Source organism: Aphidius gifuensis, linkage group LG1, assembly GCF_014905175.1.
Source record: "Aphidius gifuensis isolate YNYX2018 linkage group LG1, ASM1490517v1, whole genome shotgun sequence".
Lineage (NCBI taxonomy): Eukaryota > Metazoa > Arthropoda > Insecta > Hymenoptera > Braconidae > Aphidius > Aphidius gifuensis.
In genome coordinates this window covers 23,515,970-23,527,140 of record NC_057788.1, presented here as the reverse complement: position 1 = coordinate 23,527,140, position 11,171 = coordinate 23,515,970, and the positions used below count along the sequence as shown (strand labels likewise).

Genomic DNA, 11,171 nt, shown 5'->3' with positions numbered 1-11,171 from the left:
AAAAAAGATAATAGAAATGACTAGATAATTAGATGACTTTTAGAATATAAAAAATAATAATAAATGAGAGAAAAAAATATGATAAAATAATAATTCTATGTTCATTGGTGAGTCTTGAAAGTTGATAATAAATCAACTGATATAGTCTGCTGATATATTTATTAAATATAGTTATTAAACTTGATAAAAAAAATAAATACTGATTTTTCTGAACAAAGAGAGAACAAAAAAAAAAAAATAAATGCGTATAAATTTTATTTCAAAAATATCAATATTCATATAAAAATAAATAAATGACAAAAAATAAAAATTAATTAGTTAAAAAATCTAGCCAATTTATCGCGCAACTTTTTGAGAGCAAGTGGAGTCCATGTAATACTTAATTTTTAAATATCCATTATTTATGAAAAAAAGATGATAAATATATGATCTAGTGACTGTGTGTTTGTTACATTGTTAAATAAAGCATAAAACATTTTTTTCATCTCATTTTTTTTTTCTTTGTAAATAAAGTAATAAGGCAAATAAACAAATCAATATATATAATAATTAAGCGGTTGTCTGTTGGTATGTAAAATGAGTTATTAGTATGTATAACTAATTAATTAAATAATTATTAATTTGATAAAAAAAAAAAATTCACTTTTGTGGTTTTAAATTGAGAGAGCCAAGTGTAAACACTCGTATTAATGAAAAAAAAAAAAAAAAACAATTGAAATAAATAAAAAACAATCATGAAAATAATAAAAAGTTTTCAATGATAAAATAAAAAAAAAATTACGTGTTGATTTGAAAAATTATTTAAATTTTAATGATTATTATTTTAGAAATTGTAAGGTAATAACTTGTTCAAGTTCATAGACACGATTACAAAAGTTGTGAGGCTAATGCCCTCGATTTCGTAACCCAAACTATCCGGAAATTCTTCGGTCAGTTACGAGATATAGTCAAAAAAAAAAATAATATTGATTTTTATAGGCATCACAAGAAGACGAAGAAGAATAATAAAAACAAAAATAAAAGATAGAGAAAAACTAAATAAGTTGAACGAGAGTTGGTCATCGTCATCGAGAGAAATTTTAATTCACGTCATCATAGGCTTGCACATTGGATCCCTCTTTCAAACATTTCCTCATGTTTTCTTTTTTTTTTTTCCTTATCTCTTTTGCTCTCTCTGTTTGTCTGTTTCTCTTTCTTTAACTTTTCAGGTCGTTTCGATAAAGCTAACTTGTTATTTTATATATATTTTTCCTTATTCTCATTTCTTTTTGAGACACAAGAGAAGGCACTGGACCTTTTGAAAAGGGCATTGAACCGATTTTTCGGTAGACCATCGAACAAATCAAAAGGTAGGCCAACCCTCGGAACCAATGACTCCAGCAACTTTCCCTTGTCCCAAACAACGTGAAACATCAAACATCATACTATTCATGCATACCTTTATGTCATTCATTATATACACGTTGGATTTTTTTTTTTTAAGGTAGTAGTCAAAGAACCTTTGATATAATCTTCTCAAGATATCCAAGATTTGTCAGTGTTATTATTGATATCTCTTATAGATTTTAAAATACATCATGTAGTAATTTTATCAAGAACAAAAAACGATATTGTTTAGAATGATATGTTATCAAGAAAAAAAGATAAAAATTTTAGACTCACAATATTTTGTAGGGTTGTATAATAGAAATAAAAATAAATAAATTTTCATAATGGATCTTTGATTATTGGTGTTAATTGAGGATACCTCCTTTTTAAATATTTCATTTATTAATTGTCTTTTGAATCGAGAGAAAAACAAATAAATCAGCTTCATCCACCCATCACTACCTTTTTTTTTTATTATATATATATTTTTTATTTGGGTTTATACCTCGACCCAGCGACCTACTCAATATTGAACTTAATTCGGTACCGACCCTCATATATAAACCCCTGTTTTTGGTACACCAGGGTCTTTTTGAATTAATGGATCTAGACTTTGCCTAGGGTGATATTTTCCCTTCAATAATATTGCGCAGCATTATTGTTCCTTTTTTCTAGATAATCATCATCACATATTATATTACGCACAACTCAAAATTTGGCCTATTTATTTAATTTTGCGTTTTTATTTATTTATTTTATTAAAATGCAATTTTTTTTTCAAATAAAAATAATATGCTTATATACTTAATATAATAACTAAGTTATAACGATGAAAAAATTATAAATTATTATTATTATTTAATTAAAAAATTATTATTATTTAATTGAAATTTTATTATGTGAGGTCATTGGGTTATTACCGGAAATAAAGTTACATCACTCTGGGTTATTTAACCAAACCTTGAGAATCCAAACAACTACCAATTTGAGTAAGTCAAACTTTTTTTTTGTTTACATATTTCTACTCGTCACTATTTATTTTGACCTAAATTCAAAATATTTTCTCTTTTTTTTTGTGTTTATCTATTTATCTATAAATATAGAAATCTTTAATTATCTACATAAATAGGTGGCAGCACATCTCAAGCTACACAATGACATCTTCTGGATGTCGATGTAAATAACAAACTTAAAAAAAAAAAAAAAATGCAACGACGCCAACGCCACGTTCGCTCACGAAAAAATCGTCCATTTTCTTTTGGTGTTTGCTGGCGAAAGGGAACGTATATACAGAGGAAAAACGAAAAAATAAAAAAAAAATAAAAAAAATCAATTACATCTGCCTCATCACCATCATCATCGACCAAAGCATTATAAAAAACTTTTTATATTATTTCATTAATATAATAGTTGTATAAAAAATTGAATAATTTATATTAAATTAATCATCGAGTTGTAGGATAATTACAACAAATAATTTTCATATTTTTAATGGTCAAATAGTTATTCTAAACTAACATTGAGGTGTGTGCTAATGCGTGGCATTTCAGAAAGTTCACCAAATCGGACAATGGCGGAGGATTTTGATGTTGAAGCGATGCTGGAGGCTCCTTACAAAAAAGGGGTAAGAATAAACATTTTTTTTATTTATAAAAAAAAATATTTATCTATAAATCACGAGCTATCAAAATTATTTATTTTTTATTTTTTTAATCCGAAAATATTTTATTTTTAAATACTTATTTTGTGTGATCAATTTAAATGTCTGTACATATCTATCTCGTTCTATTTTTTGTACAATAAAAAAGTGAGATAGTTTTGTTGTTAAAAAAAAAAAAAAAAAAAGAGTAAAATTAAAAAAAAAACGTGGTGCGTCCTCATTTTGGACGATTGCGAAATTTCATGTAAAGAGCTTACTTGCATTTACATTATTCAAAGATATACACTGATTGATTGAGAAAAATAAAAAAAAATAAAATAAAGTAGAACACACAAACTCCCAGCCGTTGGCTTGCTTTATTGATCAACACCTCCATTTTCTGTACTTATAGATGGTACGCAATTTGTTCTACAACGAGTTCCTAGAATGCACTTGAAGAGAGGTACTTAAGTAATCCCATCACTATCATTTCTTTCATTTTTAACATTGTTTTTTTATTACATAATTAATATTTCTTTTTTTTAAAAAAAAAACTACCAGTGCCCCAAATAAAATTTAAATTGCTAGCTTAATTAATTGACTAGATTATCTTCGTTTTTAGTTTTTTAAAAATCAAATTAAGAACAAAAAAAAAAAGAAAACATGTTTGCATGTTGTATAATATGATAAAAAAAAATATTGAGTAAATCTTTAACTTGTTAAATTTTAATTGTCATTTAAATATCAAATCATTTTCTCAGGTTTATTGTTATATTTTTCATCAACAAAATAAATAAATTCGGTTTAGATTTGTAGGGCCCATCACGTGTTATTACATTACAAAAAAAAAAAAAAAAGTCGTATTGTTCTTTGATGAGGGCTCTCTTTTGCAGAAGAAAAAGGATGTGTGGTTGGCCATGGTAGTATATGACCAAGGCATACTCAACCCAAGATTGCAATGCTTTCCTAATAACTGATAAATCATTGGTAAGTTTGAGAGCCGGGTATTCGATATGGAATGTACGTTACTGCCGTATCAATTGATCAACCAACAGTTCTTATCTCTCCCAAAATATTTGGTGGAGATAATATATTAATAATAATTTTATAAAATTAAATACATATTCCTGATGTTCATCATCGTAAGCCTGGCAATCATATCCTCGATAATAACATTTTCCTTTTTTTTTTTTTTTTGTTTTTTTTTTTTCATCATCTATTTCATTGTTTATGTAATGAAATTATTCAAGAAAAAAAAAAAAAAAAGAAATTCATTCAATTTAATGTACTTGTATTATTTGAGGAAAAAAAAAAAAAAAAAAAGAAAAATGTATTTATTTATAAAAACTAATGATAAATTATTTGCTTTTTGTCCCCTTGTTCGCGCTTTGCCAACTTGGCTGTCTGGCATTGGCTATTCGCAGGAGCAAGAGTCATCTTCAATCAAGGAAAAATCCAGGGAAAATGGGTCCAGTAGAAAATCAGGGTAAGTTATTAAATTAAATTTAAAAATAATTTTTTTCTCTTTTAAAAATAAATTTACAACCAAAATATAATCATGTTATAGAAGTATTAATTAATAATTTAAAATTAAAATAATAAAATACGCGTTAAAAAATTATAAAAATAAGATACCAAGCAATTTAACGTGACAGTCGTTCTCAAGAATATATTCTCTTTGTTATAGACACCGTACAAATAGTGTAAATGCCGCTTTATTTCGATAATACCCAAACTGTAATACCCAAATAATGGTGAGTATAACCGAGATAAACTCGTAACAAGTTTGTTATGAGATAAGGGTAATCAAAAATTAAAAAAAAAAAAACATCAAATAATTAATTTAAAAAAAAAAAAAAAAAAACAAACTTTGTTGTCTTTTTGTATATATATTATATAATTTTTACTATATAAATTTTTAATATATAAAAATAAAATGAATAACAAATCAGTTTACAGGTGAACCGACTGGGCTCTGATTTTTAGAAAAAAAAAAAGATAATCAGTAAATACAACTTATATTACATATATATATATTTTTGTTTATTTTATACTGATAAATATTTTAGAAAATAAAAAAAAGTATTTTTCGTAATCAACATACTTTAGTAATAATAATAAATAAATAAATATGTTTATGCTTGTGACTAATAAGTATTGAATTTTTTTAGGAGAAGCAAACGTACTCGTTCACGATCACGAGATAGAAGAGATCGAAAAGACAGAGATCGTGATCGTAGTGATAGAAATGAACGTGGTGGTGATAGAGCTGATAGAGATAGAGAACGTGGCCGAGATCGTGACAGAGATAGAGATAGAGAAAGATCCAGAGATGTTGGTGAACGTGATAGAAAAAGAAGATCAAAATCAAAAGACAGAAAAGATCGTGATGATAAAAAAAGTGATAAAGATCGTGACAGAGAAAGAGATAGAAGAAGAAAAAGATCCTTGACACCAATAACACTACCACGTGCACGTCCACCTTTTGGTAAAGGTGTTAGTCCACTTGGAATGTAAGTATTGAATAATATTATGTATAATTAAATACTTGATACACAGTCGTTTGTAATTATCAACATTAACATTATTGTCATTTGTTTTTTTTAGTTATAGGAGGAATGATGAATTAACACCCGAAGAACGTGATGCACGTACTGTATTTTGTATGCAATTGAGTCAACGAATTAGAGCACGAGATCTTGAAGAATTTTTTTCAAGTGTTGGCAAAGTACAAGATGTCAGACTCATAACATGTAATAAAACACGAAGATTTAAAGGTATATCATATGTTGAATTTAAAGATCCAGAAAGTGTTACATTGGCTTTGGGTTTATCTGGTCAAAAATTACTTGGTGTACCAATTGTTGTTCAACATACACAAGCAGAAAAAAATAGAATGGGTAATACAATGCCAAATTTAATGCCTAAAGGACAAACTGGACCAATGAGACTTTATGTTGGTTCATTACATTTTAACATTACCGAGGATATGTTACGTGGTATTTTTGAGCCATTTGGTAAAATTGATAATATTCAATTGATTGCCGATCCAGAAACTGGTCGTAGCAAAGGATATGGTTTTTTGACATTTAGAAATGCTGATGATGCAAAAAAAGCATTAGAACAATTAAATGGTTTTGAGCTTGCTGGTAGACCAATGAAAGTTGGTAATGTTACAGAAAGAACAGATTTAATGCAGGGACCATCACTACTTGATACTGATGAACTTGATCGTAGTGGAATTGATCTTGGTGCAACTGGTAGATTACAACTTATGTTTAAATTAGCTGAGGGTACTGGACTTGAAATTCCAACAGCAACAGCAAATGCATTAAATATGACACCTGGTATGTCAACACCTCAACCACCACCACAAGTTGTACCACCAATTGCAACACAATGTTTCATGTTATCAAACATGTTTGATCCTGGAAAGTAAGTTGATAACTTTCTTTCTTTCGTATTATTATTTAATTAATTTGCATATGAGTAGACCTGATGAGACGAGATCCCCATCTCATCGGGGGAACAATTATGCAATATTAAATTAGTTTTTGTTATTTTAATTGTATGCTAATTTGATTAGTATATAATAAAAACAATTTCTATACATGTTTAGTCAGAATAAAAAAAATAAATTTAATATTGTTTCAATGTGATATTAATAAACTTATATTTTTTATCAAATTTTCAATTGTTGTAGTGAGACGAATCCAACATGGGCAAAAGAAATACGTGATGATGTTATTGAGGAGTGCAATAAACATGGTGGTGTACTTCATGTTTATGTTGATCATGCATCACCACAGGGTAATGTATACGTTAAATGTCCATCAATATCAACAGCAGTTGCTTCGGTTAATTCATTACACGGTAGATGGTTTGCTGGACGTGTTATTACTGCAGCATATGTACCAATTATAAATTATCATTCATTATTCCCAGACGCTATGACGGCGTTACAACCACTTGCACCAAGTGCACCGCGACGGGGCATATGATTTTAATAATAACATTTAAATAACAAAAATACGAAAAACAAAAAAAAAAAAAAAACACAAAAAAAAAAATCAGGGTTATTTGTGATTGATACTTTAAATTCATCCTGACACACAAACTTTATAGCAATTTAATTATAAATAATATGATAAATACAGTTGTCATTTTTATAAGTTGCGGTGAGGGGAAAAATAAAATTTGTCATGATGATTAATTTTTAAAACTTGGTGATAATGTTGATGAACACAACATTTTCAACGTCATATTTGACGGTGCTTTTCACACAACAAAAAAAAAATACAGCTAATATATAGATATATATATATAGAGAGAACGAGAGAGTGAGAGAGATCAAATAAAAGATCAAATGAAACATGGTAATTGAAAAGAAAAAAAAAAAAAAGTGAGAAATTGTATGTAATTTTCTTGATGAATATTCGACGAGTATTATTGTATTTTACGTTATAAAAATTTACTGAAGATAAACAAAAGCTACTAATCATTAATTTTAAAATTCCGAAATAGATGAATTATTGTTTTTTTTTCTTGTTATATTTTGTACTACTAAATACAAAATCGTTTTCAACAATACTGCGATAATTTATTATATTTATTATTTTAAAAAGACAATTAATTCAAAGTGTACATTTTTTGCTCATAGATTTACAAAAAAAAAAAAAAAAAAGAAATGAAATTATTGTAGCGATGATTTAATTGAATAAATAAATTGAATCTATGATTTATTGTTGCTTTGTTAATTGAATTGAAATTTATTTATTTTTCCTTCCTAATTATTTATTTGTTACTTAATACTGAACTGGCAATGAGTAATTTTAACAGTAAAATGGAAAATGTATGAAGCATTTGTACGAAATCATTATCACGTCAAATTTAGTCTGAGAATTATTAAAAAATGAATAAACGTTTATTTTTTTTTATGCTTGATAATATAGAACAAAAAAAATAGAGAAAAAATAAGGTACTTAATATACCAATAAATTTCTGCCTATGAAAAAAACAAAATAAATTTTTCTTTTAAATGTAATCTTTATTAACATGACCATTTTAAATTAGCACCAATTGCTACATGATCGCTGGGAAAAACAACTGATGGAATTGCACCATGCAAGGATAGCTCTTCTTTTTTCGGCATTGGTATAATTTGAGTGACTTGAAGTTTATCAGTATCATAAAAAATATAATCCAAACAATCAGCAAATTCAACTGTAAAATTAGTATACTCAGGAGTCCCACAAGCACTTGCCAGTTTCAGATTTAAACTCAAAGAAGTATTTTCAATAATTTGTTCTTTATCTACAAAATAAATTAACATTATTATCTTCAAAGTTTAATAATTATAAATTAAATATTAAATAAACTTACTGCTCTGCCAGTCTTTATGGTCAACTGGAATATTTTTTTTAGTAACAAGCTCATAAACACCATCAACTGGAGTGCTGTTGAAATCTCCACAAAGCATCACACTGACACTGTCATTTGGATTCTAAAATTAAATCATAAATTTTAATTTTAATTTATAAATAAATAATTAAAAATGACAAACAAAATAAACTTACAATTTTTTTGATATTTTCAGCTGTTTGTTGAAGTAAAGTCAATGCATAAAATGCTTGAAGTAATCTAATATGATCAGCATCTGGATGAAAATACAAATGAGTATTTCCAATAACTAATATTTCAGATGGATTATCAATTGATCTTAATGTGACAATTAATACTGATGTATTTCTATCTGTAAATCTTTTTTTAGCATTATCATTTGTTATTTTATCCCATATATTTTTAAATGTTTGATTGTTATCAATTTCTTCACTCATAACAGTACATTTGCTATCAATTATTTCAAATCTCCTGTTGTCATACAAAACTGAAAGACCCTCTGACATTTCACCTTTTGTACTAAATACACCACTGTAATTTAAAGAAGACAGTGATGGTATCAAGTCATTTTCATACACCTTTTTATCCACCTCTTGAAGACAAATAATATCTGAATTGTAGCCTGGAATAAATAAAAAGAAAAAAGGTCATTCTAATTGTTACATTTGTATTTGTTTTGTTATTTTTACCTATGAGCTCTTTGACAATCAACAGCTTACGATAGTCAATATTCAATGCATAAGGTGGACAATAAGGAAATAAAACTTGTCGTGAATAATCAGAGTCTGCATATATATTGGCCAAGATGTTGTACGATATAATTCTAAAACTGAAAGAAAAAAAAAATTAAATTAAAACAAGCCTTAATTTTTATTATGTCAATTAATATTTTACTTACTTTTTGCCAGTTAATTTATCTTTAGTAAAATTATGCCTGTCTTCAAAAGGACAATGTCCTGGTCCAGCTTGAACTAGACTATCTGATTGTACTTCAATTTCTGGACCATCAAGTTTATCATTAACTGGGGTACATTTTAGTTTGAGCATTGAACCAATGTCATTTGTTGTTGGTGTATAAATTGAACCATGTGCAATTTCTTCCCATGTTATTTTTTTATCATTTGAATTTGTTTTGTACCAAGTAAATTTGGATTTAGTGATATCAGTATAAATTGATTCAAAAACTCTGGGATATGCTGGAAAACCAGCAAGAAGACATTGTGGCAATTCCATACTTTGAATACATGGTGCATTGAATTTAATAATATAATCATTTCCCAATATGTGAATTTTTAAATCAACTGGATCATCAAGAATACTTGTACATGGTTCATTTAATTCAACTTTTTTATCTCCTTTCATAAGTATAATTTTTTCAGCACTAACATTATCAACATTTTCTTCAAATTTATATTCTGGTTCTTTCTTCTGTTTTTTCTTCTTTTTATTAACAATTTTTTTTTCAATATTTGTATCAAGCCTTGTTAAAAATATCTTGACACTTTCTGATGCTTTTCTCACAGTATTAAATTGTCTATCAACATGTAACTCCGGATTGACATAACGAAATGTAAAATCAAATGTTTCACTACCCTTATCATATCTTATAAACGCTTCATTCATTTTAAAATTTGATTTTAATGAATTTTCCCTGATACACAAAGTTTTGTATATATTTTTTAAACTAGTTAGGGTTATGTTTATCCTCGACTTGAATGGATTACGTATTAACACATTTGTCATCATCAAATACACCAAATAAATGTCATCAATTATTTATAAATATATACGATAAATATCAACGTCATTAATTTCGATATACGATCAATTTAATATAACAATTATTAGATAAATGTTAAATAAAAAAAATATCAACAATAGCAAATAAACAACGATCAAAAACGACACATGTACACCTAAGCATTATGATTATTACGAGGAGTTTTACCAGCAGTTGAAAGACATATGTACTGGTACCACACATCAGAGTCGTGGCATGACAAATATAAATAGATTTTTAACGTAAATAATTAAAATATATATGATTCAATTATATTAATAATATAATATTTAAATAATTAATTAATTTAATTAATAAATGTTAATATTGCAATATAATTTTTATCAATAAACAACAAAATTGTATTTTTCTAAAAGTTTGTGAAAAATAGAATTTGAATCAATCGTCAGTTTAGCGCTCTTTTTTATCGAATATGGCGGCGGCTTGAACGACAGCCAATCATTTAGCGACATTCATTTCATGGAATTTTATCATTCTGTCTTTGTTTTTTTTGTCTCACTCACTCTCTGATTCTCTCCCCCAAAAAAAAAATCGATACTTGCAAACCGTTAGCCATTTCGTGGAATTTCAACATTCTCTATCTTTCTTTTTTTGTCTCTTTCTAACCCCTTCTCTCAAATAATCAACGCAACGACGCATATTTATTTTTCGTAAAATAAAAATCAATAATTGATATTTTAATAATTATATATTTATTAAAATATTCAACATTCAATTGTTGTCGGCGGGTTGTAATTAATTATGAATTATGAAATTATTTTTATGAAAAAAAAAAAATGGCAATGACGACCAATGACGACGCATGAAACGAAAAAAAAAAGAAAAAAAAGATGGGCACCGTTTGGGCAAAAAAATAACAAATAATATTGAAAATGGATATTTCAACAATTAAATGTTCATAAAAAAAATCAACATTGGATTGTTGTCGACGGGTATTAATTAATAATTAATTATGAAATTATT

General features: G+C 26.8%; 3 protein-coding genes across 8 annotated transcripts in view; 1 reads left to right on the top strand and 2 right to left on the bottom strand.

Annotated features, from left to right (window-relative positions):
- The window catches only part of LOC122854370 (TLD domain-containing protein 2-like), a 102,649-nt gene that overhangs the window by 90,743 nt on the left and 735 nt on the right, over window positions 1-11,171 (bottom strand). The window lies entirely within an intron of this gene.
- Window positions 2,618-7,764, top strand: LOC122854482 (RNA-binding protein 39). Of its 5 annotated transcripts, XM_044155213.1 has the most exons (7): window positions 2,640-2,992; window positions 3,420-3,470; window positions 3,901-3,994; window positions 4,432-4,493; window positions 5,179-5,520; window positions 5,615-6,442; window positions 6,708-7,764. In XM_044155213.1, exons 3-7 carry the CDS (start codon window positions 3,935-3,937, stop codon window positions 7,006-7,008), a joined length of 1,593 nt encoding a protein of 530 aa, XP_044011148.1. In that variant the 5' UTR covers window positions 2,640-2,992; window positions 3,420-3,470; window positions 3,901-3,934; the 3' UTR covers window positions 7,009-7,764. The 5 variants fall into 5 exon arrangements, with proteins under 5 accessions (XP_044011174.1, XP_044011167.1, XP_044011148.1 ...); XM_044155224.1 differs by lacking the exon at window positions 3,420-3,470 and having other exon boundaries at window positions 6,711-7,764; XM_044155206.1 differs by lacking the exon at window positions 3,420-3,470.
- LOC122854473 (2',5'-phosphodiesterase 12) lies at window positions 7,812-10,890 on the bottom strand. Its single transcript, XM_044155183.1, has 5 exons — window positions 9,306-10,890; window positions 9,097-9,236; window positions 8,584-9,029; window positions 8,390-8,510; window positions 7,812-8,320 (listed from the first exon to the last, which is right to left on the bottom strand). Exons 1-5 carry the CDS (start codon window positions 10,151-10,153, stop codon window positions 8,058-8,060), a joined length of 1,818 nt encoding a protein of 605 aa, XP_044011118.1. The 5' UTR covers window positions 10,154-10,890; the 3' UTR covers window positions 7,812-8,057.